General features: G+C 43.5%; 1 protein-coding gene across 2 annotated transcripts; it reads right to left on the bottom strand.

The window, feature by feature from the left end:
• Window positions 1-790: 790 nt before the first annotated feature.
• LOC311056952 (pre-B-cell leukemia transcription factor 1-like) lies at window positions 791-19292 on the bottom strand. 2 transcript variants are annotated; one of them, XM_084073812.1, is made up of 9 exons: window positions 18472-19292; window positions 18007-18221; window positions 16196-16269; window positions 10424-10668; window positions 9679-9869; window positions 4782-4917; window positions 4400-4556; window positions 1959-2045; window positions 791-1682 (listed from the first exon to the last, which is right to left on the bottom strand). In XM_084073812.1, the coding sequence occupies exons 1-8, from the start codon at window positions 18472-18474 to the stop codon at window positions 2002-2004; spliced, it is 1065 nt and encodes a 354-aa protein (XP_083929938.1). In that variant the 5' UTR covers window positions 18475-19292; the 3' UTR covers window positions 791-1682; window positions 1959-2001. The 2 variants fall into 2 exon arrangements, with proteins under 2 accessions (XP_083929938.1, XP_083929939.1); XM_084073813.1 differs by having other exon boundaries at window positions 18007-19291.
• Between the last annotated feature and the right edge of the window lie 4373 nt (window positions 19293-23665).

The following is a 23665-nucleotide window of genomic DNA, read 5'->3' as shown; positions in this document are numbered from 1 at the left end:
CGTGATTCATAACAAAAGTCTGGATACAGTATGGGCCAGCGACACCATGCTGTACCTTTGTCTATGCAGCATCACATTGCTTATACCCCCCACTGGAGGGCGCCATTCGACAAAGAACATACCCGTTTCCGACTAGTGCCACATGACAGAGGAGGCAGAGAGAAGATGCTAAGGACAGGATAAGCACACAAGAAGTGGGACTTCACCGGAACCATGAATACTTTAAATGTCCTTATTTACAAAAGAACAAAATAACAGTTGAGAATGGTTCACAATGGTTTCAAAAACAAAAGTGTAATTATATATATATATATATATATATATATATATATATATATATATATATATATATACACACACACACACACACACATATACATACATACATACATACATACATACACACACGGAGTTAGTTATATATATATATATATATATATATATATATGGAGTTAGCTGGGGAAAGCGATATTGAAGAGGTGGGTTTTGAGGGCAGTTTGGAGGGTGGGGGCATCTCTGAGAGTTTTGGGGAGTGCATTCCACGGGGTTGGGGCAGCAAAAGCAAAAGCTCTGTCACCCCAGGTCTTGGGGACCTCAAGGAGGTTTGTGTCACCCGACCTGAGGGAGCGGGAGGGGACATGACGTTTGAGGAGATCGAAGAGGTAGGGGGAGCCAGATTGTTCAGTGCCTTGTAGGTGTTTAGTAGTATTTTTTATTCATATAAAAATATTGATATTAATACCTCAAAATCTAATCACAAACAAGGAAGAAAAAAAAACAGGACACAAAATGTTAATAACTGACATACAATGTGTTTATTCATTTTTGGTTATTTTCTGCCATTTAGAAGTTTCTGTTGTACCTATACATCTTTCTCTGTAGCAACATTTTTAAAAAAGTCCAAGAAGAAGAAAAAAGAAAAGAAAAATACAATCATTGCTAAACATCTAAAAAGGACTACATGCATGGAAGACAAGTAACATACTTCCTCTTTTTTTCCTTTTTCCTTTAAACATTTTTTTTTCCATTCTTTGAAACAAGATGATGAATCCTCATTTGGCTCCAGGCCACATATAGGCAGGTGCCCTGTTGTAGTGAAACAGTATTAGAAAAAGAAAAGCTCTCTCTACATCCGTGACTACATTTATCCTTTAAAAAAAAAAACAGAAGAACATTGGGAAGTTCCAAGAGGAGGCTAACCTGTATGCCAAGAAGTCAACAATTATAAAAAAGAAAGCAAAACCAGACGGTGGTGTCAAGACAAACTGATTTATACCAAGTTTTGCACCGGTGTCGCACACCGAAAATAGTCAACCTACAACATCACATAGATTAGCTATTTTCGGTGCATGACACAGTGTGCAACCACCAAGCATAACTCAGGCTTAACATGTGGAAAGGAGAAAAGACCCTTTGGGGGTAAGAGTTGTGTTGAGGGTCAGTATAAAAGTAAACAAGACAAAATAAAGGAGTTAAGGAGTGGCCGATCGGTGGCTCAGTTTGAGGTATGATTACAGGTAACAGGTGGGGGTCTTCTGGGTTTGTGTTAGTCTGAGGAGGACGGTGGGGGGGTGGGGGGGGGTCTCTCAGTTGGAGGTGTCAGAGTGCACGCTGCCCGGTGCCCTGGGTGGAAGGGTGAGGGAGGGGGGGGGGTCAACGTGGTCCTGCCAGCCCTCAGCAACCTAGGATGAGAGAGAAACAAACACAGACACACAAACAGATGGGGTCAGAGACAGAGAGAGCAAAATACATACACAAAGAGAGACGCAGAAAGTTTGTTAAGTAATATCTATTACCGTTCAGGTTCAGAAGGCTAACAGTATATAGTGAGTGTTTTCGGAATACAACAAACTGCATCAATAGGTGTGTGCGAGCAACAGGGAAAGCCCCATCACCATGGCTACTCACTGGGAGAGTGTGTTACCATAGAAACACCGGTGCACAACCTGTCTACTCACATGGAGATAGCGAGGGGGGAAGAGTGCTCCTCCAGTCAGGTCCTCATAACCTCTCGTCAGGAGTGTAACACGGGGCTGGGTATCCTCCTGCACGGTGGGCAAGAAGGCACACATTATGTAGGAGACTACAATACTCATAGAACTATAGGCCATTTGAACAGTCTGTTGTTGAAATGGTCAAGAGACAAAAGCCTCATCAACATTCGGTCAGCTGTTGACACTCCTAGGAAGGAGTAGGTTCAAAGCAAATCTTTTCCCAAAATGATTTTTGTATGATAACTAGATAGCTATTAGCTAACAAACTGTGTCTAGACTGTAACCATTTCCCCATATCATTAATTACGCCTGTTTATTATTGTTATTATTAAAGGGATAGCTGTAGGGGGGGGAAACATTGCAGGGAAACTATTAATTACTACAAGGATAACTATTTTTCATTGGGATCATTCTACTTAAATGGCTACTCTACTAGCCATTTAAAATATGAAGAACCTCAAACTATGACATACAATAACTGCTCAAGAGGAACATTTTGGAGACATTCTGTTCAGTATACAGTAGCTGAACAGAATATCACCCACAGATCAACTGTACATGCCAACCCAACCGCTCAAGTTTCACTCTTGCTAATCTGTGAAAATTGGACTAAGGCATGGCTGGGAACAGCTTGTTTTAGTATAGAACAGACTGTGCTCCCCAACCCGTGTGCGCCGTGAGGATATTGCAAGTGAGCCCCCAAATAATTGGCAAACGGAAACATATTAATGATAATGTTACATTTTTAAAAATGTATGTTAAAACATTACATGGTACATGTTCTTTAAAAACCTTGAAAATGTGTTTTCATTGTGATCCAGACAAAAAGGAACTTAAGGTAGGGAAAGTGATTTTCTTTGGTTAAAATTAGTGTTAAATAGCTCTATATTCTGATATTACTCATTGCTATAAAGCAGGGGTCTTCAACGTTATTCAGCCTTGATGTTTATTTTCAGACATTTAACCACTTAAACCTCAATATTTGGTCAACTTTACCACTGGCTCTGTACTTGGTCAGCCCTTTTTTCCTTCTACACAAAGTCTTGCCGAAAATAGCAGATCTACAAGCCGTGAGCTTGTAGATCTGCTATATTCAGGTGGTTCCATGAATCCAACCCAGAACACAATCGACTGATTGATCTTTAAAATAAACATGCTCTGAAAATGCATGTGGCCCACCAGAGCATGTGAGCGGAGCGACGCGATTTTGACGGGAGCGTGGAGCTGGTTTATAAAAAGGTTGGAGCGCTACTCAGAGCGAGGACCGCCTGCCGCTCCAAGCCGCCCCGGCGGGGGCCGCGCACCGAATGTTTGAGCATGCCCGGTCGCACGGACTCAGAGACACACAGACATCCAGCAGTGCACAGCGCACCGAGATTTAATTAGAATTTCTACTTTCTTTTTCTTTTTCTTACTGTTGAGCGACCCGGTTTGAGCGGAGCTTGGAGCGAGAGGTGCGCAAATCAACGTGAGCGACGGGGAGCGGAGCGCGGGGGGAGTCAACGTGAGCGAATAGAGAGCGTGAAACCAGCCCCCTGGAGCGCCGTGCGGCATTCCACCCGCTCCGCTCACGTGCTCTGTGGCCCACCCATCTGACCACTGAAGTTAACTGGTCAGGTGGGTGGGCTGTTAACACTTTCGAGACTTTGAAGTGGGCTCTGATCCAGAAAAGGTTGGGAACCACTGCTATAGAATATACCCAGCACAGGGTACACTTGTTGGAGTTGGCTAGGCAATGGGAACGCAAGGGGGCAAATAAATGTCATCCCTGTTTAGACTGGAGGGAGAATTGTGGGATGGAAGAGGAAGGAGTCTACAGTATGGCCTGCAGATGTCGTGTGGAGGTATTACTAAAGACTGGTTCACACTTTGACTAGCTGGGGTCAACCTCTTCATTCAGTCCTTGATGGAGGCTACTTGACTGCAGCGCTGTTTCAATTGTATGGCTGTGAACAAACTTGCGCACAGCCCCCACTTATGAAGTAAGTATTACTAAGTATTAGTAGTATTAACTATACAGTAAAATGTTAATTCCATTTGTAACTCAGACTGTACAAATGGAGTTAAATTAGCACTCAGGATTTTTGAGAGGAGTGGTTGGGGTCACTGAGGTGGAGGGACCTTACTGCGGTCCTACCTGAGGCTGCAGTGAGGGGTTGAGACATAGCCCCTCCCCATTGGCCGAGTTCACCACCAGATGGGTGTGAACTGTGGTTGGTCGACTGCAGAATATGATATTCAGCCAATCAGGAGAGAGGCTGCTGCTGGTATGCATGCTGAGCGTGCATGTACAGTCTGTCAGTGAGTTTGTATAACTGTCTGTACATTTCTCCCTCTCGCTTTCTGTGTGTGAGTGTGAGTGTGAGTGTGTGTGTGTGTGTGTGTGTGTGTGTGTGTGTGTGTACCTGAGTTTGGCGTGGCTGGGGAGTTGGCCTGGCTGGCCTGTGAGGACACACTAGCTGCATCGACAGCTGTCTTCATGGCATACAGGTTAGCCTCCTCTTGGAACTTCCCAATGTTCTTCTTATAACGAATCCTCTTATTACCAAACCAGTTGGACACCTTGGGAAAAAAAGTAAAAAAGTAAGAAACACAGTGAAATTTACTTTGTGTGTGTGTGTGTGTGTGTGTGTGTGTGTGTGTGTGTGTGTGTGTGTGTGTGTGTGTGTGTGTGTGTGTGTGTGTGTGTGTGTGTGTGTGTGTGTGTGTCTGACGTTTATGGTGAAGCCCCTTTTGATTCCAGGTTGACCTGTGTTTGATGGTGTGACCCATGACCCCAGTACTAACCTGAGAGACAGTGATGGAACACTTCCTGGCCAGTTCCTCCTTGGCTTCCTCACTGGGGTACGGGTTGGCCAGGTGGGAGTAGAAGTACTCATTTAGCACCTCCGTTGCCTGCTTGTTGAAGTTTCTACGCTTCCGCCTGAGAGAGGAGAGACATTGCATCACAGTCACTTCATTTGCAGTAGCTGCACAGGGGTTTGTCTTGACATTGGTGCAATGAAATGTTGAAGGTCAAGCCATGACATGAGTACATAGAGATGACAAGATATCACATTTAGTTGCAATGAGACAACAGACAATAATAGTATGAAGATGGCCAGCACTGCTTTGATCAATACTCGATTCTGATCACGCCATTCTGCAGTGATTATTCACAAAGCGGACACTTGTAAGCTAATACAAATGATTTTAAACTAATATTGTGTGTTAAATTATTGGCTCATAAGTAGCCATGTAATATTTCACCCATGCTAGCTGGGATGAATGAAAAATGTAAATTGATCCCTTTTCTATAAACTGGCATAAGTGGCATTATAACCTCCAGAATGTTATCCGTTCCTGCATTTTTAAGAAATGCAATATGTAAGGAATAAAGAAAACTACTTAAAACTGCATTATACCAAATTAAATAGTAATTGTGGCTTAGATAACAGATCTATCTGTAATTTTTTCCCCCTCAATTTAGAATTATGCCAATTCAATGCCTGCATTCTCCCCGTCACTGCCAATCCCTACCGTTTGGTCTTGGGGAGGGTGTAGAGAGCTATGGCCCCATTTAGACTGCAGTCACATCCAGTCAAATCCGATTTATTTCTCAAATCTGATCTTTTGGCCCGAATGTTCACACTGCATTTACAAGTGACCAGATCTGATCTGTCACAGATCTGTGTGTTCAGACTGATTTAAACAACGTCAACCCAAAGGCATTGAATATCTCCATCTGTCCACTGAATGCTGCTCGCCATTTCTTCTCTAAAACCTCTGCTGCACTATTTGTTTTTTTTTATTACACCCCTTGTGCTCTCGTAAATCAAAATCAATTCTCACACTCTGTAATGACGTCAGTGGCCCTCGGGTCGTGCTGCAAGTGACGTTTTGGACAGTTTGATATGTGACTTGGGTGGTTAGATCAGGTTACTGCGTGCAGACTGAGACGCATCTTTAGAAATCAGATGTGAATCAGATTTGAAACCACATCTGAATGTGGCTCAGGTCGGATTTGTAAAAATCAGATTCCATGTGACCCGTCTCTGTTCAGACTACATAAAGCAAATCGGATTCCAATCTGCATGTGGCACAGATCTGATTCAGGCTAGATTTGGCTGCCAGTGTAAACGGGGCCTATGTCTCCTCCAATACACATGGAGTTGTCAGCCGCTTCTTTTCACATGACAATGAGGAGTTTCACCGGAACGGTGTAATAATGCCTGCAGAGGAACACGCTATCCCAACCAATTCTATTCCCCGCTGAACAGAGGTGCTCTGACCAACCTGTACGAGTCGCTAGTGCAATGACAGAGATCCCCCTGCCAGCTTCCCACCCGCAAGCACATTTGTGCTTGTTCGAGTGTCCAGTCAAGCCGCGAAAGCTGCAGAGTAGTAGCTGCAGTAACTTTACCCCTGCACCACCCGGACGTCCCCTTTATTACTTACTATAATCTTAGTTTAATAGGTTAAAATGTTATAGTTTAGTTTGTTTAGTTTAATAGCTTAAAATAAACAAAAGCCTGTCCATCCATTTTTCTCCTCACTGGGTTTACAAATCGATCTGAACTTGCACACTGGCATTGCCCATTGCCATATGCAGGAAGCAAGGAAGCTGTTTATTTGCATTTTCACCATGTAGTGGGGCATATTAAGTCAATATTCCATCAGAATCTTTCACTTGGTGATACAAGCACCAAAATTGGCACAAATGATGTCCAGGATGTACTATCTAAGAAAAGTACGAGATCCAGCTGACAATCCAAGATGGCCGCCAGTTTTCAAGATGGCCGCCTCATCAAATGCAAAATAAATGTTTTTTGAAGTAAAACTTGAATGAACACAAATGTATTAATGATCCAAACATCAAAATGAATGTATTCTGACTGGAAGAACTCAATAGTGTCAATTGAATTCCAATATGGCCGCCAGTTTTCAAGATGGCGGTTATTACGTGACTCAAAATGAGCATTTTCGGAAGCTGTCTGATCACAGATATTGCATTAAGTTGAAGGGAAACATCCATGATCATTCATTGAAATGCTGTGGTCAAGCTCTATTGGTTTGTCATTTTTTATAAGAGTGATGTCAAAGCACAACCCGGGCACACTGGTGACATCACTGCTGTGATACTCAGCATGGGGTTCAGTGTCGGCTTGTAGTGTACTAGCTGTAGGTGTAGTTTACTAACTGTTGTAGTGGTGTACTCATTGTAGTTTGTACTGTAGTATACGTTAATGTCCCAAATGCTAATAAGCCCCTGTATATATCTCAACTACAAGTTTAGTTTGTTGTAGTATTGTAGTTAGATTGCCGCACCTGAATTGACAGGATGTGCCAGCGCGGGAGACAAACAAACTCATCAGCCTTGAAGGCTTAAGTCCTTGCAACCACGAAGAAGCTGACTCCAGCATCTTCACACATGCTCTCCATGCAGCCAAGCAACAAATGAAGTCTGTGTTGATTGAGGCATGCAATACAGATATTCTTGTTGTTGCAGTCAGTGCAGGCTTATAAATTATGTGGGTATAATTTGGCCAGGGTCAGTCCATTAGGTGATTGCCAATTCATGATATGGTAGTAATTGTTGGCCCAGAGAAATCCAGTGGCATGCTGTCCTTCCACGCCAGTGGAAAGACAGTTGTGTCAGCTTTTCATGGTAAAGGCAAGAAAACTGCATGTCAGGCAACAGTGTGCAAAATGCAAACTGAAAGCCCTGCCAACTGTGGCTGGCAAAAAGATGGAGAGGTCTGGACAATCCCTCCACCTATTGTTCAGACTTGTGAGCAGTTGACAAAATGTGTCTAAAAGACTGAATCCCGAGGACGATGCAAATGCTACCACTTCATGCTTAAGTGTACACAGTTGTGTGTCTGCAAATGTGAGGACTAAAAGAAGAACCAAACTGTTACGGTTTGGTTCCATATGACCAAAGTGCAGTCCAGTCCAGTCCAGCATAATACAGTACAGTCCAGTACAGTACTACAGTCCAATACAGTACAGTCCAGTATAATACAGTCCAGTCCAGTCCAGTAAAGCACAGTACAGTGCCGTACAGTGCAGTACAGTATAATACAGTGCCGTACAGTGCCTACAGTGCCGTACAGTACAGCACAGCACAGTACAGTATAGTACAGCACAGCACAGCACAGCACAGCACAGCACAGCATTTGTATCATCATAATATCCAATAATTAAAATTTTGTAAATGCAGAATTGGATTTCACATACTCAAAAACATATATTTGGATGTATAGACCATCAAAATAGGATTATTCAATCAAAATATAGTTCAAACACCATTTAAAACCACTTTGAATGGCGGCCATCTTGAAAAATGGCGGCCATATTGTTTTTTCAAGTGGATCTCGTACTTTTCTGAGAGAGTAGGTTCTGAAGCACTTGTGTGCCAAATTTGGTGCTTGTATCACCAAGTGAAAGATTGTTTCAGCAATCTGCTCCACTAATGGGCTATGTGATTTGTTGTCACAGTCCCATAGCCCCGACAGACGATGGGTGGAAAAGGGGGGAGCAACTCACGGGAGAAGTTATACACAAAATGCCAGCAGAGAGCTGGCTCAACGGTGCAAAGTCATAAATGGACTTTGATTTAAACGCATGGCAAACAGCAGACCCTGCAAGGCTGTTGTTGTTCATATACGTGTGTGTAGTCAATAACACCGAGAAGCTTTAATTACAAAATGGTCTCATCAATTGTGTCTGCAAGAACCCACAGTAACACTTGCCGTGCTACAGTGTCATAGCGACTGATCGGCGGAAGGGGACATTTATACAGTTATGTTTTGTTTTTGACAGTATATCTGCTGTTTTTGAATAGCCAAACCAAACATCTAAAATGACACACATGCTTTCCCGGTTTTAATGGGTTAGGGTCAAGGACCCCCAAATTTAAATGTATTTGGCTATGGACCCCCATCAGAAAATATTGAATATCAGGTGATCAATTGTTTATCACATTCCCACAGCATTATTTGTTCAACAAATAATAACTTTTGATCAACGGCAAGTTAATAAATAGACAAACATTACCATCAAGAAGGAACTGACCGGTCGAACGAAATGGTAGTACCACAGTTGGTTGAGAACACGGAAGGCGCCGCTGGCAACAACTGTTTGGTGGCAGAGTATCGTCCATGTTTCACATGGTGAAACATGTTCAAAAACCATGTTTCACATGGTCAGTGTTCTGTAGCTTTAGCTTGCGCTGATTGGTCAGCTGCCATATGGGCTTATGACAGCTGAACAATCAGCGCAATAATGATCACTCTATCATCCTTTAATCATCCCCTCACACCCTTTATTTGCTCACCCAGAGCAAATAAATGGGTATGTGACTGTTCTACTGCAGAGCGCCATTTCACAGTGAACATACAGCTGCAGGTGAGAGGCTGGTACAAGTGTACTAACAGTCAACAGATACAGAAAACAACAGCCACAGATGGGCAAGCAGGACTGGCTTCACAGTAACAGTATAGTGAGTATACCTCAGTGAACAGGTGTGCTATCAGTGTACGTCTAAGGGAGACAGTTACTATTTTTACAGAAACATCCAAGCACACCGTCACTCAGTGAAAAACAGAGTGAGAGAGAAAGACTGACTGACAGACAAGCTTGCCTGCAACCTTCTACACCTGTAAATAGAGACAGAGAGAAGAGAATCAAAGACAGAACGGACCTGGCATCCAGGAAGCGGGAGCGTAGGATCATGACAGCTTCACAGGTGCTCTGTTTCAGCTGCATCTGGATGGTGCTGAACTTGCGGTGGATGATGCCCACCATGCGTTCGATCTCCTTGGGTGAGATGGGCCGCGTACGGGACTGCTCTCTCAGCAGGTTCATCACATGGTTGGTGAACTCACTGCATGCCTGGCGTGAGAGGAGAAAATGAGCTGGTAGCTGACCGGAAATAGTGTATTGATGTTATTAATAATCGCAATGTCCCCAGACTGAATTCAGCTGGGAGACCTGTGTTGCATATCGTCGTTGTTGTTGGATGGACAGCTGTCCAAAACCGTGACTTTTCAGGGAATGTAAAAAAGAACCTGTGTTCCAATGGATCCAATGTGGTTATTATCTAGTCACAAGCTCTTGTCAATACTTTTCATTGGTTAAATAAATATTTATAAAAACCCACAGACAGAATTAACGATAGATCTGCTATTTTTGTGCGACACTCTTGTACAACAAAATAGGGAATACATTTACAAAAAAAGTAAAAACATCAAAAGTAGAAAATTGAAGATGGGTTTCTGGCCGACAGCAACAATATTCTTCTCAGTTTTCTGTCTCTCCACTATCATATGTGAATAAAGCTAAAACTGTCTGTTGTGGTGCGTCTCAGAAAGAGCGAAAGAGAGAAAAGGGGGAGAGAGAAGGACTACAGAGACAAAGACAGAGAGAGCGTTCTCTCTCTCATGTACCTGTTCATATTTCTCCAGCTCAGCATGGAAGATCCCTCGTATCTGGGTCAGCTTGGCTCTGTAGTCTGAGTGCTCTATGCTCCCATTGTCAGGTGACCCCCCGGCTGCCGCGGCAACAGCTGCCGCCGCTGCAGACGCGGCGCCCTTCTCTGGGCCAGACACGCCTTCCGCTAACAGCATGTTGTCTAATCGCATGATCTGGGGATCTGGGGGGTCCTCATCCTGGATGCCACGGATACTGAGGACTGTGAAAGTTAAGAGGAAGCTGTCATAACAACATCATCATCTTGCATGAGTGTTCAATGTTGTTAATTTGTCTTGAGACAACATTCATGACAGACTTGAAATGGGTTGAGGGTCCTACTTTTTCTTCAAGGGGTCTTTAACCCATTAAGACCGGGAACGCATCTGTGTGTCATTTTTAGATGACTGAAAATTTGTGGCAAAATCTTGGATTATGTATTTTTTAAAGCGAACATTTGTAAAATATTTAGTTCCAGGAACCCCCAGAAGCAAAGATTAGATTTACAAATGTCCGCCAAAAAAAAATATATATATATATTTGCATAACTTTTCATGATTTTTCAAAAATAGCAGATCTACAAGCTCAGCTTGTAGATCTGCTATTTTTGAATATCCCAACGAAATCTAAAAATGATGTTCCCGGTCTTAAAGGGTTAAGGGGCCTATAGACATTTCAGGTTTTGACCTCCAGTGATTCAGACTATAGGCTAGGGCGCTACCAAAGGTCATTACACATAACATGCAGCTTCTAAGTTAGTCAATTGTAATGATCTATTCTAGAGAGGTGCGTGTGTGAGAGAGAGAAAGAGTATATTTGCACCAGTTTCACTACTAAGAGAGTCTTTATACACACACGATGCATTAAACCTCAATCAGATATCTATTGACACCTGCTTATTGCGACCTCAGCATAGTACATGTAACGTGCATAATGGGATTTTTTTTCCTCCAGCATCACTAATCTGAAAATGAAAGTATTTTGTTTCCCACAGATGTAATTACGTAGACATTTCAAAATCAATCCAGTGAGCTGTTTTTTAAACAAATGTCAGACATGTAGTTCACATCTGAACAATATTAGTGTTCGCAAAGTGAACCGATCACAGAAATGAACACATCATCTACACATCAGTGTACAAACACTGCATGACACTATATGCTACACTGTATCATGTATCATGTATTGAAGGGGTCTTCAACAGGGGGTCCGGGACCCATAGGGGGTCCTCAGAGATACTACAGGGGGGCCGCCAAATCTTTGTGTGATTGGAACTCAGAATTTTTACATTAATCCACATCCCTATTCCTGGGAGAACACTGGCCGATCTACAAGCTCACAACGCGTCGCAAACACGTTGTGAGCTTGTAGATTGGCAATTTTCCGCGAAGAGGTTGGTGTACAGGGGAAAAAAAGGGTTTAAGTTGTTAATGTCTGAAAACACACATTTAACATGAATCCAATGTCAATGAACCCTGCTTCATCTCTCTCTCACCTAAGGGGTCCTTGGCCTGAAAAACGACCCCTGTCTTAGAACATGGCTTATATGTAATCTGTAATTCCCTTGGCAGCCAGGAGAGAGCACTACCTTTCACAAACATAATTCAACAGAGCCGAGGCACTACATTTTAGACCCTTTTTTGTTCCTTCATTGAAACTTTTCCCTGATGCTGCTCATTAGAATGTCCTTGACAGTCAAAGTCAAGCAAAAGTCACAGTGAAAGAAAAAAGGTTGCATTATCCACAGCAATCTGAACATAGCCCATCATTATCTGCCAGGCACTCAGCCCAGCCCAGAAACAAGACACATCTTCTAATCTTCTGTGACCTAGACACTTGCCTTTACCCAGTCTGAGTTATTGTCTCCACTGGTGCATTGTTGCTGTGTCATCAGAATAATTAACCAAGAAATAACTTTTGGTATAGTAGCCTGACAAGGCTAATGTAGCGCTGAATGGCCAGCACAGAAGATAGGACTTTCAGTGCCAACTCACTTAAAAGCAACCATGGGTTAGTGCACACACTTTAGACATCGGATGACATAAGAAACTTAGGCATCACGCTCTCTCTCTATCTCTCGCTCTCTCTCTCTCTCTCTGGAGTGGAGCGTGAGCTAAGGAGATCAAGTCTAGTAGCATCTGTTATTGTCTCTAAACAGTAAAATCCCAGTGTGGTCCATTTGATTCCATTTGTACACACTTCAGAGTTACATTAAGACTAAGGGTTTTACTGTGTGTATACTGCTGTACTAGTGCTGCTGATACATTTGTGTGTTCAGGAGAAAGGTTACAAAAAGAGAGAGAGGGAATGAATAGACAGAAAAACAGTAGCTGTTGCTATGGCATGGATGCCAGCCTTTCCCGGGATCCCCAGCCAAAAACCGAGGCACAGACAAACACAGACACCAGCACTCGCACACAGACACAAACACACACCACCGTTAATTAACGTTGGCTCTTAAGGAGCTACTAAAGACCCTGTGAAAAATGAATGCTCATTTGAGAGGTCATTAATTTGCACAGTTATGCAAATTAGGTGGCAATTACTGTGTAGTTCCAGGGATCGTCTCACATTCATAATCCCACAACGAGGCCTATGACAGCCTCCGCATCTGGCCAAACGCCACTGTTTGTAGTGAAAACATACACACACAAACACACACAGCTATAGAAATATATACTCAATGTTATTACACAAATTCCTACCCTTATCTGTTCCAATAAAAAGGTGTGTGCATTGCCATAACCTACAGAAAATCTGTTAACACAGATGCACCTCACACCTTCACTTGGCAGATTAACCGGATTACAATAATCCGAGCATTCAATCCACAGACACCGTACTCATTTATTCACACGGACACAGTTGCGTGTGTGTTTGTGTGTGTGGCATAAGAGAAACAGATTGTAAAGAGGATCCTCCAGTTTCTACTTTCTTGGAAGAATGGAAGACGAGGGGGCATTAGCACACAAGCTTTAAATCTCCCCCGAGTCCCCCTCCCTTTCTTCTCTGCATTAAGTATTCTTCCATACTTCCCAACCACATAGCAATTACCCCCCCCCCCCCCCCCCCCCATTTATCAACCTCTCCAGCTCTCTCTCCAGTCTTCCTCTGAGTTTATATTAACCTACTTTTACTATAAAGTTCTTCAAAGAATACCTCATACAAATGTCATGCATCCAGCCGTATTCACAGTACTTCCAAAACACATGCATTTTCGCTCAAACAACTATTGACAACATTTCCTTTGTAAACAGTCTCATATGAACGAGGAACGCGCCTGGACGTGCGTGAGGGTTTTAGCACAAGCTGAGTTCAAACACGCGCACTCGCCCAGGCACACTCCTCGTTCGTCCCGGGAGTGATTTACTGTAGTAAAGTTTTAGATAAAATTATGTGTTTTGAAAGTATTGTCGAGACAACTTGATACATGACACTTGAACCCTGTTCACACACTGTGTGTTGTGTGAACGTGCACCAATTTTGAAGGCCGGCATTAAATGATGATTTTCATACTGGCAAGCAAGTAATATCACGTGCCCCTACTTAGTCAATATGCCTGCATTGTTATTATGGCATGCTAGTGTGAATGCACAGCGTTCTATACTGGTAGCATCACAACAAAAAGCAATATTTGTGTATTAGCGAATACAGATTCACTGGTAAAAGACAAGTTAATGTATGCATTCTGGTGCGGCGAGAGAAAGTTGTGTGTGTCCGTTGAGGTTGGGTCGAGAGACTATGGTCAAGAGCATTGGATATAGTGAGGTTTACTGTGTGAGTGAGCATGGGTTATAGCGAGAGAGAGAGAGTACACGTGACAGCAAGGCTGCCTTCAACCATTTGAATGAACAAAATTCTTCAGCGCAATGTTGACATAACTAAGAGAAAGACAGAGAGAAAAATGTACTGTATATAGAAGTGGAGTGTCCAACTACGGTGCGAGTTAAAGTAACGTGACATCCAAGATCTATGTGGAATCGATGCTGTTATTAGACCGTCTTGTTTAAGTAGGGGTCTGGGGAGGGGGGGGGGGGGCTAATAGCGAGAGACACGTAAGCAATGACAAGCAAAAAAAATGCTGCAGTTTAAAGGCCTAAAACCCGGAAGGGAGTTTGAAATGGGTTCCCTCTACCCGGGAGTAGGATTTGAACCTGTGTCTTCGTAACTCACAAGGTGTACGTGGCAAGGTTGAGCCACCAGGCACCCCACGTTAAACCTTTGTTTGCTACAGAACTAATTTTCTTAATCAATGCAAAACCAAATTCCATTGGTAATCTGTGGTTGGAACCCATGGCGGTGGTAACTTCCAGGTTGGCCTACAAAAAGACATTGTCCCTATTACTCTATATAGTCAGAGGAAAACTAAAATATACAGTACAAGAATATACAAGTAGTTAGAGTGGAGAGACAGAAAAGAATGGTAGAGGCGATGTGAGACTGCCATGTCTGAGGAACCCATTAATTTCAATTAATCCGTAATTAGTCTGGATTATGGGCCAGCCTCCCAGACTGCCCACCCTGTACAGTGCATTACATGTATGCACCCAATGGGTGAGAATGAGAGGGGAAAATAGAGAGCTTAAGAGAGAGAGAGAGTTGATTACATGTCATCTCATTGTAAAAAAGAAAAAGACAAGAGCTTTCTGGCAGACTAAAACCACTTTGTGCACCACCAAAGTTAGGCCAAAGCAGGGGCATCGGGTGACAACTGCCCCCCAGTGAAAGTAGATGTTAGTGGGCAGAGCTGACGGACTCGGGGTCTGGTGCTTATCAACTGTCTGCCAATCCATGAAACACAACCATTACTGCTTCCCTCTCTAACTCATCCATCAATCTGTCTCTCTCCCTCTTTCGCTGTCCCTCTCCCTTTCTTTTCCAGACCCGTTCCCGCCTCTCAGTTTCCAGCTAACTGTTTCTACCACGCTCTCCTGTTGTTCTCCGTCTATCTTGCGGCCTCATTGCCTCTAAAAATGTAAGCCTATTTTGTACCCTGGCTTGAACGCACTCAAAAATAGACGAAAAAAGAAAAAAAAGAAAGACAGGGGCAGGAAAAGGAGTTGCCTATAACAAAGAGGTCAGACAGTGACAGATAGAGAATGACAAGACAGCGGACAAATATAGACAGACAGAGACCGAAACAGGGAGATACAGTAAGTATAAATCTTCAGAAAACAACAGGGACTTTTGACTGGTACTGTCATGGGAATGTGTTATTTTTAATGGTTCTAACTTAAGACTGAAAATGAAGGAAAGAGTGTGTGCGTGCCGCGCATGCATGCGCACAAGTTTATCGTATGTGAGCAAGTGAGACAACAAAGAATGAATGTGTTTGTGTGTGGGTGTGTGTCTTTGAGAAAAAGGCCGGGAGAGAAGGATACGTTAAACAACAACAGCCATCATATTCACACACAAATGACATTCCAGGGAGCAAGACAAAGCAGAAACAGCAATACTACAAAAAAAGAGCCTTTTTCACACACTTAATAATGCGTGATAGAAAGGAGTAGGACAGCTACTTTCTGACAAAGTAGTCCAAAGAGGTGAGACAAGCCCCCACACTCAACTATACAGTAAAATCCTCTGTTTTAATTCAACTCTGAGGGTGTAAAAATGGACACGCTGAGAGTGTAATAATGTATAGCTGCGGGTACATTTTTACACTATGCAATGAATATCATGTGAAGCACTGCCCCCCATCACCATGAAATAATAAATAATGACTGGTTGATGTGGATTGGAGCACTCACCTGTCTTTTCTTTGATCTCACACAGCACGCTGAAGAGGGCGGGTTTCATTCTGTGGCAGTTTAATGCGTGTTTCCTTTATTGTGGAGAACGAGAGATATATACAGAGACAGGGGAGAGAGAGAGAATGAATTATGATGTCAAACAGTGACATTCGTGAAATTCTGTCAGACTGTTAACGCCAGTACATAACACCAACACAAAATGACACGTGTGCCGTGCACACACATATGGGCCTACAGACAAAGAGGAAGTCACTGTTAACCAGAGATAGACTTCCAACGGAACATGTTATGTGTGCTACCAGACCAGTTTGAACCTTTCAACTGAAAACAGGCCTGAGCACATAACTATCCTTAGTCATCTGACTCTGAACTTATTTACCTCCATAGAAAAGAGGATAAAAGTAGAGATTTGAGGAAGAGGAGCGAGGACAGGCAGGGAGAGAAGGATGGAAGAAAAGAGGAGAGATGGGAAGAGGAGAGGAGAGGGAAGGAGTGTGTGTGTGTGTGTGTGTGTGTGTGTGTGTGTGTGTGTGTGTGTGTGTGTGTGTGTGTGTGTGTGTGTGTGTGTGTGTGTGTGTGTGTGTGTGTGTGTGTGGACAGCTGGACTTGCACACCTATTATTGGACAATTGATTGTACTCTGCAATGAAACCAGAAAAAAACTCTCTAGAGAGAACAGACTGCATGGGTGTGTTTATTTGTGTGTGTGTGTGTGTGTGTGTGTGTGTGTGTGTGTGTGTGTGTGTGTGTGTGTGTGTGTGTGTGTGTGTGTGTGTGTGTGTGTGTGTGTGTGTGTGTGTGTGTGTGTCTGTCTGTCTGTCTGTCTCTCTGCAGTATTTTGTATTGGTAAATAAAATGAGGCAGGTGGTGCCATTCAATAAATTCTAGGTCTTTTCAAACTTAAACAGCCAGGTATCCACAGAGACCTGCTATATCGATATATGGTCCCGGCTGCTCAGATATGTGGTGTAGTATGTTATGTTATCCCCCTTTCTTTCCTGAATCATTATTCGGTCAACTCTGCTGTCTAATTTAAAAATGAACCAACATAAGATCTACAAGCTAAAAGAACAACAATGTATAGAAGGCCTATGGCCTCCAGCCAGAGTTGACCTACCAGGAGTTCAAAATTAGGTCAGATGGCCTTGTATCTTATAACAGGCCAGTAATAACAGGCCAGTAAGTGATTCCATAATAACAAGACAGCTTACTAAATTAACACCAGTGTTGGTGTGTGTGTGTGGGGGGGGGGGGGGTCACAGAGGCTATTTACAGCAGACGAGGGTCAAGCGGAGTGAAATTCGATCAGCCTCTCTCGTTCCTGCAACCGATAAGCAGCTTCACACCAACTGCTACCAGACCACCTCCCTCACCACCAGACCCCCACACACACCGCCACCCCCAGAGCGTCCCCCAAATGGCCCTCAACATTTCAAATGCAGGAGCCACCCTCCCCTCTTTCTCTCTCTCCAGCCCTTTGTCATTATTCAGCGTTAATGACGTGATGACCGATCAATCAGAGGCGTCTAGCAAACTCATTTCAGTTAATTAGCCCGCTGGGCGCCCATGAAAGTTAAGAGCATTTGTTCAAGAGACGACAGGGGAAATGCAGTGAGTGTGTGTGTATGTATGTATGTGTGAGCTTGACCGCATGAGTGCACGATCTGTTCTTCTCAAACTGCCCCCAACTCACATCACCAAACCTCATACCCCTAATAAACTCTCATTTGCACATTTTCAACCCATCTGGCCCTTATTCGTGGATGACCAGGTGTTCCCCAGCTCTCATTTCTGCTTATTTCATATTACCTGGCCTGAGCTTCGTCCAAACTCTCGTCTGTAATGGCCATGATCTGCTGGAGAATGTCACCGATCTGCTGAGGCTGACCGTGGTTGTGTTGTTTTCGTATCTCGTCGGGGTCTCCGAGTCCCACGTCCCCCTGTGACAGTCCAGACAGCCCAGACAGTCCGACAAGACCCGACATCATGCGGATCTGGTCCTCCATGCTGGTCGCAAATGTCGTCTTGACAATAATACAGGGGGAGTAATGTGACAGTCGTCACACAGGAGGGATAAGTTGAGAAAGGGGTTCCTTCTCAGAGGTAGCTTTGAGCAAACTAACTTGAAGCACCGAGGACTTCAAAGGGTGTAAGAAAAATCCCCCCCAAAACACAGGCAACTAAATCAGGAGAAGTGCGGTCTATCTGACCCACTGCAATCGACACATAACCTAGTCTTGGAAAGAAAGGAAGAGACAAAAAGTGCAGTCTTACCATTTACTTGGTCTAAGTAAAGTAGCAAAAGCAACGTAGGCCTCTACAATTTGCTCCTTCTTTGGCATGTAAGGCCACGATTCACACCATTCCCCTGCGAGACACACACACTATTGTAAGATTGTGTGCATGGTTTTAATTCTTCCACGGTATGCTAAAGACGAGACCAGGAGGCCCACCGAGGGGGGAAGAGGCTTCAAAAGAAAAGAAAAGAAAGGAAAGGTAGAGAAGAGTAGCTTCCTTTGGAACGGTCGGCAATGCAAAACGACAAAAGAGGGGGAGTGTGGCTGGGGCTTGTTGCGAGCAAGAAAATGGCAACAATTACCAACCAGACTAGCCTGTTACCATTGTAACTATTAAGACTACCCGGGCCTGTTTCCAAAAATGCAGCCTCTGGATTCGGCAAGAAAAAAATATATAGGCTATTATATACTACAGGAATGATACAAATCCTTTTATTTTGAAAGATGGCAGGAACGGCGCTGTAGCCGAGTAGACCCGATCAGAAAATTCCAGCGTGACCGTTTTACTGTTGTCGTCGTCTCTCCAGTTCTCCGGCGATAACCTATTATAAGTCCAGGCGACCAGCACGGTCATTAAAAGTGTAATGACCGCCGGATTCACCTAAAAGACGGACTGAAAAAACGCTATTACGTGACCTCCATCCAGGCCGATTCGACTAGGCTCCGTCTTATATCCAACAATGCCCGGTATAGACAGCTGGTTCCCTTATTATTCCCGTTTTTTTCTTTCTCTGCGCGGCTCTCTTTCTTTCACCTCGTTCCACTCCTCCCAACGCCTCATTACCGATCACACAGTCAGTCCCCATCCCTCCATCCCCTGGCCTCTACGTCACCGGGCCCCGGGGAGAACGCTGCAGTTTCATTTCAGACCACAGAGAGGCGAGTTCAGCCGTGCTCACCACGGAAACCATGCCTATTGTTGTTTTGTTTATGTTGGTGGTGATACACTATGGCGGTTTTTGTTTGTAACTTCTGAAAAGAGAGAGCCCAGTTTACTGCGCTCCGTCTTTTCAGAAGTTATTGGGCTCGCTCTTTTCATAAAGTTACAAACAAAAACCGCCATAGTAGGATGATAGCCTACTGGGCTATCTACCAAAAAATATATTGTCTATTTCGTGTCATGTGGGGTCTATAGCAATTCTTAAAGAATAGCAATTATTTAAAAGTTCTCAAACTTTTAAATGTCAAGGTCTCCCCTTAACTCTGACAGAACCAAATGTACCCTAACGGGTCCATTTGGTTTCATTTTTATACTGTCAGTTTACAGTTTAGGCATTTAGCAGACGATCTTAATCCAGAGCGATTTACAGTAAACAAGGACACAAGATAATACACATAATACATCAAATCCATAAAAATAGTAACCTAATAATAAACACTATACACACACTATAGGATGCCAGGTCAACAACAGAGTTACATAATTAGGGTACCTTTAGGCCCCCCAAAAGGAACACTGAGAGTCCCTGGAATCCAGCACTGGTAATAGGTCAGACACATGACCAGTCTTATGTCTTATCCTACATACTCATACTCAGATCATTACACCACGGTTTGTGCATAGTTGTGTAGGCCTATATAAACTAATTGGAAAGTAGACTGTGGTGCCATATAACCTTTCAGATGGGCCTTCAGAGGGCCTTTACAGAGCTCCAGACTATCATACATGTTTTAAATACTTTTAATTGTGGTGGTGGGTTTGTAATTGTGTTACATTCACAAATACAGTCCCTTCCATAGGTTTTTTTGCTGCCTACAATTTTGTTGGATTGTTAACGTGACGTAACGTGATGTGTATTGCCCATCAAAAATGTGGGATGCACATTGTGTGGCGCCCTTAATCGTATCCCTAGATTCCCTTAAGATGTGCAGTGGTGCACAACTTCTTCCAAAGCAATTGAAGCAACCATTATAAGTAGTACACTCATTCCAGTTAATCTTGTACATGATCATGTTGTGAGATATTTGGGATTAATGAGATCCTTCCCTAGAGAGGCCCAGCTAATTGTCTCATAGGCAATTATGTCTCCAAGACCAAGATGATATTTCAAGGGTATCCTTTGGCCTTGTCACAGACAGGTTGAGAACACTGGTCTGAGCGTCCTTTGTTTCGTAGATTGAGTCATCCTTTCTTCTTTCGTCTAATGAGAAAACCGCTGTTGATGAAGACAGAGGAGTGACTGAGCTCTCATGCCTTGAGCTAACGACTCAATTAGCTCGCTTGTGTGTATGCATCTCTATGTGTTTACCGGTTACAGTGGTGTGGGGAAGCATAGGCCTGCACAAGTAGCAAAAACCTATTTTCTTTAATTTTTTATAGCATATTACAGTGATATGAGTCTGCTGACATTTGTGGTTGTAGACCATGAAATTCTTTTGACATGCCATGTATGTGATTTCCATAAAATGGCCATAAATTATGATAATTAACAACACGGACACACAAAAGAGGAGCTACACGGAGCTAAAGGCTAGAGCATGTTGACTGGTTAGTGGAGGATTGTGTGGTCTCCCTTCAAAGCTTAACCATAAATTAACTAGAGAGAATTTCAGACAGCTGTACCCAGTCCCCCCCCCCATTTGATTGGCAGCTTGGTTGCCATAGCAGGAGGAGGAGGAGGTAACAGAACGTTGGGGCATTAGCCCGCCCCTTTCAGGATGATTGACGGTTGGTCTGGACTGGAGGGGGGAAGGGCAGAAGCCATGGTTTAGAGTTTCATTTACACCCCCACTTACCAGCAGCACCTCTTCCATTACCCTACAGATATCTAGACTACCAGAGGCTGTGTGTGTTTGTGCGAGGGTGCCCACACATGTGTTTGCTGAGTTAAAGAGTGGTTGTGGGTTACAGATTGTAGTATTTTTTTGTCACTCAATCCAGTGTGATTGAAACCCAATGCTTTTAAGAATGCAGGCAACGAATGGTAACATTGTGTGTGTGTGTGTGTGTGTGTGTGTGTGTGTGTGTGTGTGTGTGTGTGTGTGTGTGTGTGTGTGTGTGTGTGTGTGTGTGTGTGTGTGTGTGTGTGTGTGTGTGTGTGGTAGTAATGTGTGCATGCGTGTGTTCACATTTTGCACATGAACTTGCAAGTGCCTGCATGCGGCCTGTCCTGTCTTTCAGGTAGAGACAGAAGGATCGGAATAGATAAATGATTCCCAGGACATGGCAGGAAACAACAGAACAGACCAAACTGCTCTCACACTCTATCATTCTTTCATTTACAAGCGCATGGACGTGCAACATATACACACAAGTGCATGCATTGCACACATACACTTGCGTGAGCATGCATGCATCTTCGCACACATACTCACACCAGGCAATTTGTATCCCCCTACCCCCAGATGAATCTCAGCAGATTACTGCTGGTTCATTCTCATTAATTGGCCAATCAGCCAATTAAGCTTAATGCTCTGAATAAACACTGATCTTCTCTTTTGCCCAGATGGAACAGTCCATCAATTCTAACCCCCCACAGCCACCCCCAGTGGTCTGCTCTGCATGTTGCCATGCCAACGGGGACCTGAGCACCTCTGGATGCTCCATGTTTGTAGCAGCTCATCTCTCTCTCTCTCTCTCTCTCTCTCTCTCTCTTTCACACACAAAAAAACACACATATCTATGTGTTCTGTGAGTGTGCATTGTCTGGTGCCCGGGGACTGAGAGCGTTTCATCTCCCAGGACAGTGAATGTGTATTCACTACAGTTGAATCCATATTGCATTTAGGGATCAGAGAAACCATTAATAAACATCATATCCAGATATTTATCATTGTCCTTTCCTTCTTAAACCACATTAACCAACCAAATTAAAAGGAGGAAGATGGGCCGTATTAATCATAACCTATGTATTTGTGTACCTTGGTGGGGTCAGCTGATTGTCATGTATTATTGCATTTAAATGTGTCTTGTATCACCCCACAATGTGCTCACATTAAAACATCCAACAACCAGATATGAGTAGACCTATGTGTGTGTAGTGTTTAATATTTAAAATGTCCTTGCCCTCTCTCTTCCCCTTGTCTCTTTTCCAGCTCCTTTTATCCGTTTTTCCTTTCATCCCCCACTTATCTCACATTCCCCGTCCTCCCCGTTATCTCCTTTAGAGCCCCACGCTCTGTGCTTCACATACCTCTATCATTCCTCTTGCCTCCTTTCTCCTTCTCTCCTTGCCCTTTCTCTATCACCCTTCCCCCTTTCCATTATCCTTCCCTCGCTCCCTTCCTCCTTCAATCTCCCCTGTTCTGCCTCATTTTCATGTAAATGAGAATCGATCGTCCTCTCAGCACTGTCTATTCTCCCCCCACCACCACCAGCACACCTCATGCACGCACCTGTGTGCACAATTTGTTTGTTAAAAGGACTACAATTGTCGCAACTATCTGTCTCTGTCTCTCTCTCTCTCTCTCTGTCTGTATGTCTGTGTGTATGTCTCTCTCTCTCTCTCTCTCTCTCTCTCTCTCTCTCTCTCTCTCTCTCTCCCTCTCTCTCTCTCTGTGTCTCTGTGTGTGTGTGTGTGTGTGTGTGTGTGTGTGTGTGTGTGTGTGTGTGTGTGTGTGTGTGTGTGTGTGTGTGTGTGTGTGCGTGCGTGCGTGCGTGCGCGCGCGCGTGTGTCTCCCTCTCTCTCGCGGTATTAGTGCATTTATGGTAAAATTGATAGTCGCACAACACATACCAGCCCCCTTTATGCTTACAGTTGTACAATGGACATTGGGCGAGTCGTAGATACACGCTGTGTTATTTAGTTTACAGCGCCATCTTGTGTTTGGCTCAGACGAGTCGTCGGCGTATGGTCGTCGTCCATGTATCCAGATCATGTTTCCAGTGGTGTAAAGTAATAAAGTACATTTACTCAAGTACTGTACTTAAGTACAGTTTTGAGGTATTCTTTACTTAACGAGTGTATTTCCAATTTTCTGTACTTTTTCTTCTACGCCACTACATCTCGAGGCAAATATTTTACCTTTACTCCACTACAATTATTTTAAAACGTTACTGGTTACTCATTTAGAATGAATACTTTCTACTTTTGATACTTTAAGTACATTTTGATACCAATATATTGTACTCTTACTCAAGTGAATTTTTAATTGTGGGCTTTTAATTAACTTACTTTACGTAACTGAGTATATCTACATTGCAGTATTGATACTTTTACTTACGTAAAAAC

Source organism: Gymnoscopelus microlampas, assembly GCF_963454915.1.
Source record: "Gymnoscopelus microlampas genome assembly, chromosome: 2".
NCBI classification, from domain to species: Eukaryota; Metazoa; Chordata; class Actinopteri; order Myctophiformes; family Myctophidae; genus Gymnoscopelus; species Gymnoscopelus microlampas.
This window is presented reverse-complemented; position numbering and strand designations above follow the sequence as displayed.

What these genes read in the sequence shown, in the direction of transcription:
- LOC311056952 (XM_084073812.1), bottom strand. An exon ending in TGAGATCAAAGAAAAGACAG is followed by an intron (nt 10,669 to 16,195) that starts GTGAGTGCTCCA and finishes TAACTTTCACAG; the next exon opens with TCCTCAGTATCCGTGGCATC. An exon ending in GTTCCATCACTGTCTCTCAG is followed by an intron (nt 4,557 to 4,781) that starts GTTAGTACTGGG and finishes TTTTTTCCCAAG; the next exon opens with GTGTCCAACTGGTTTGGTAA.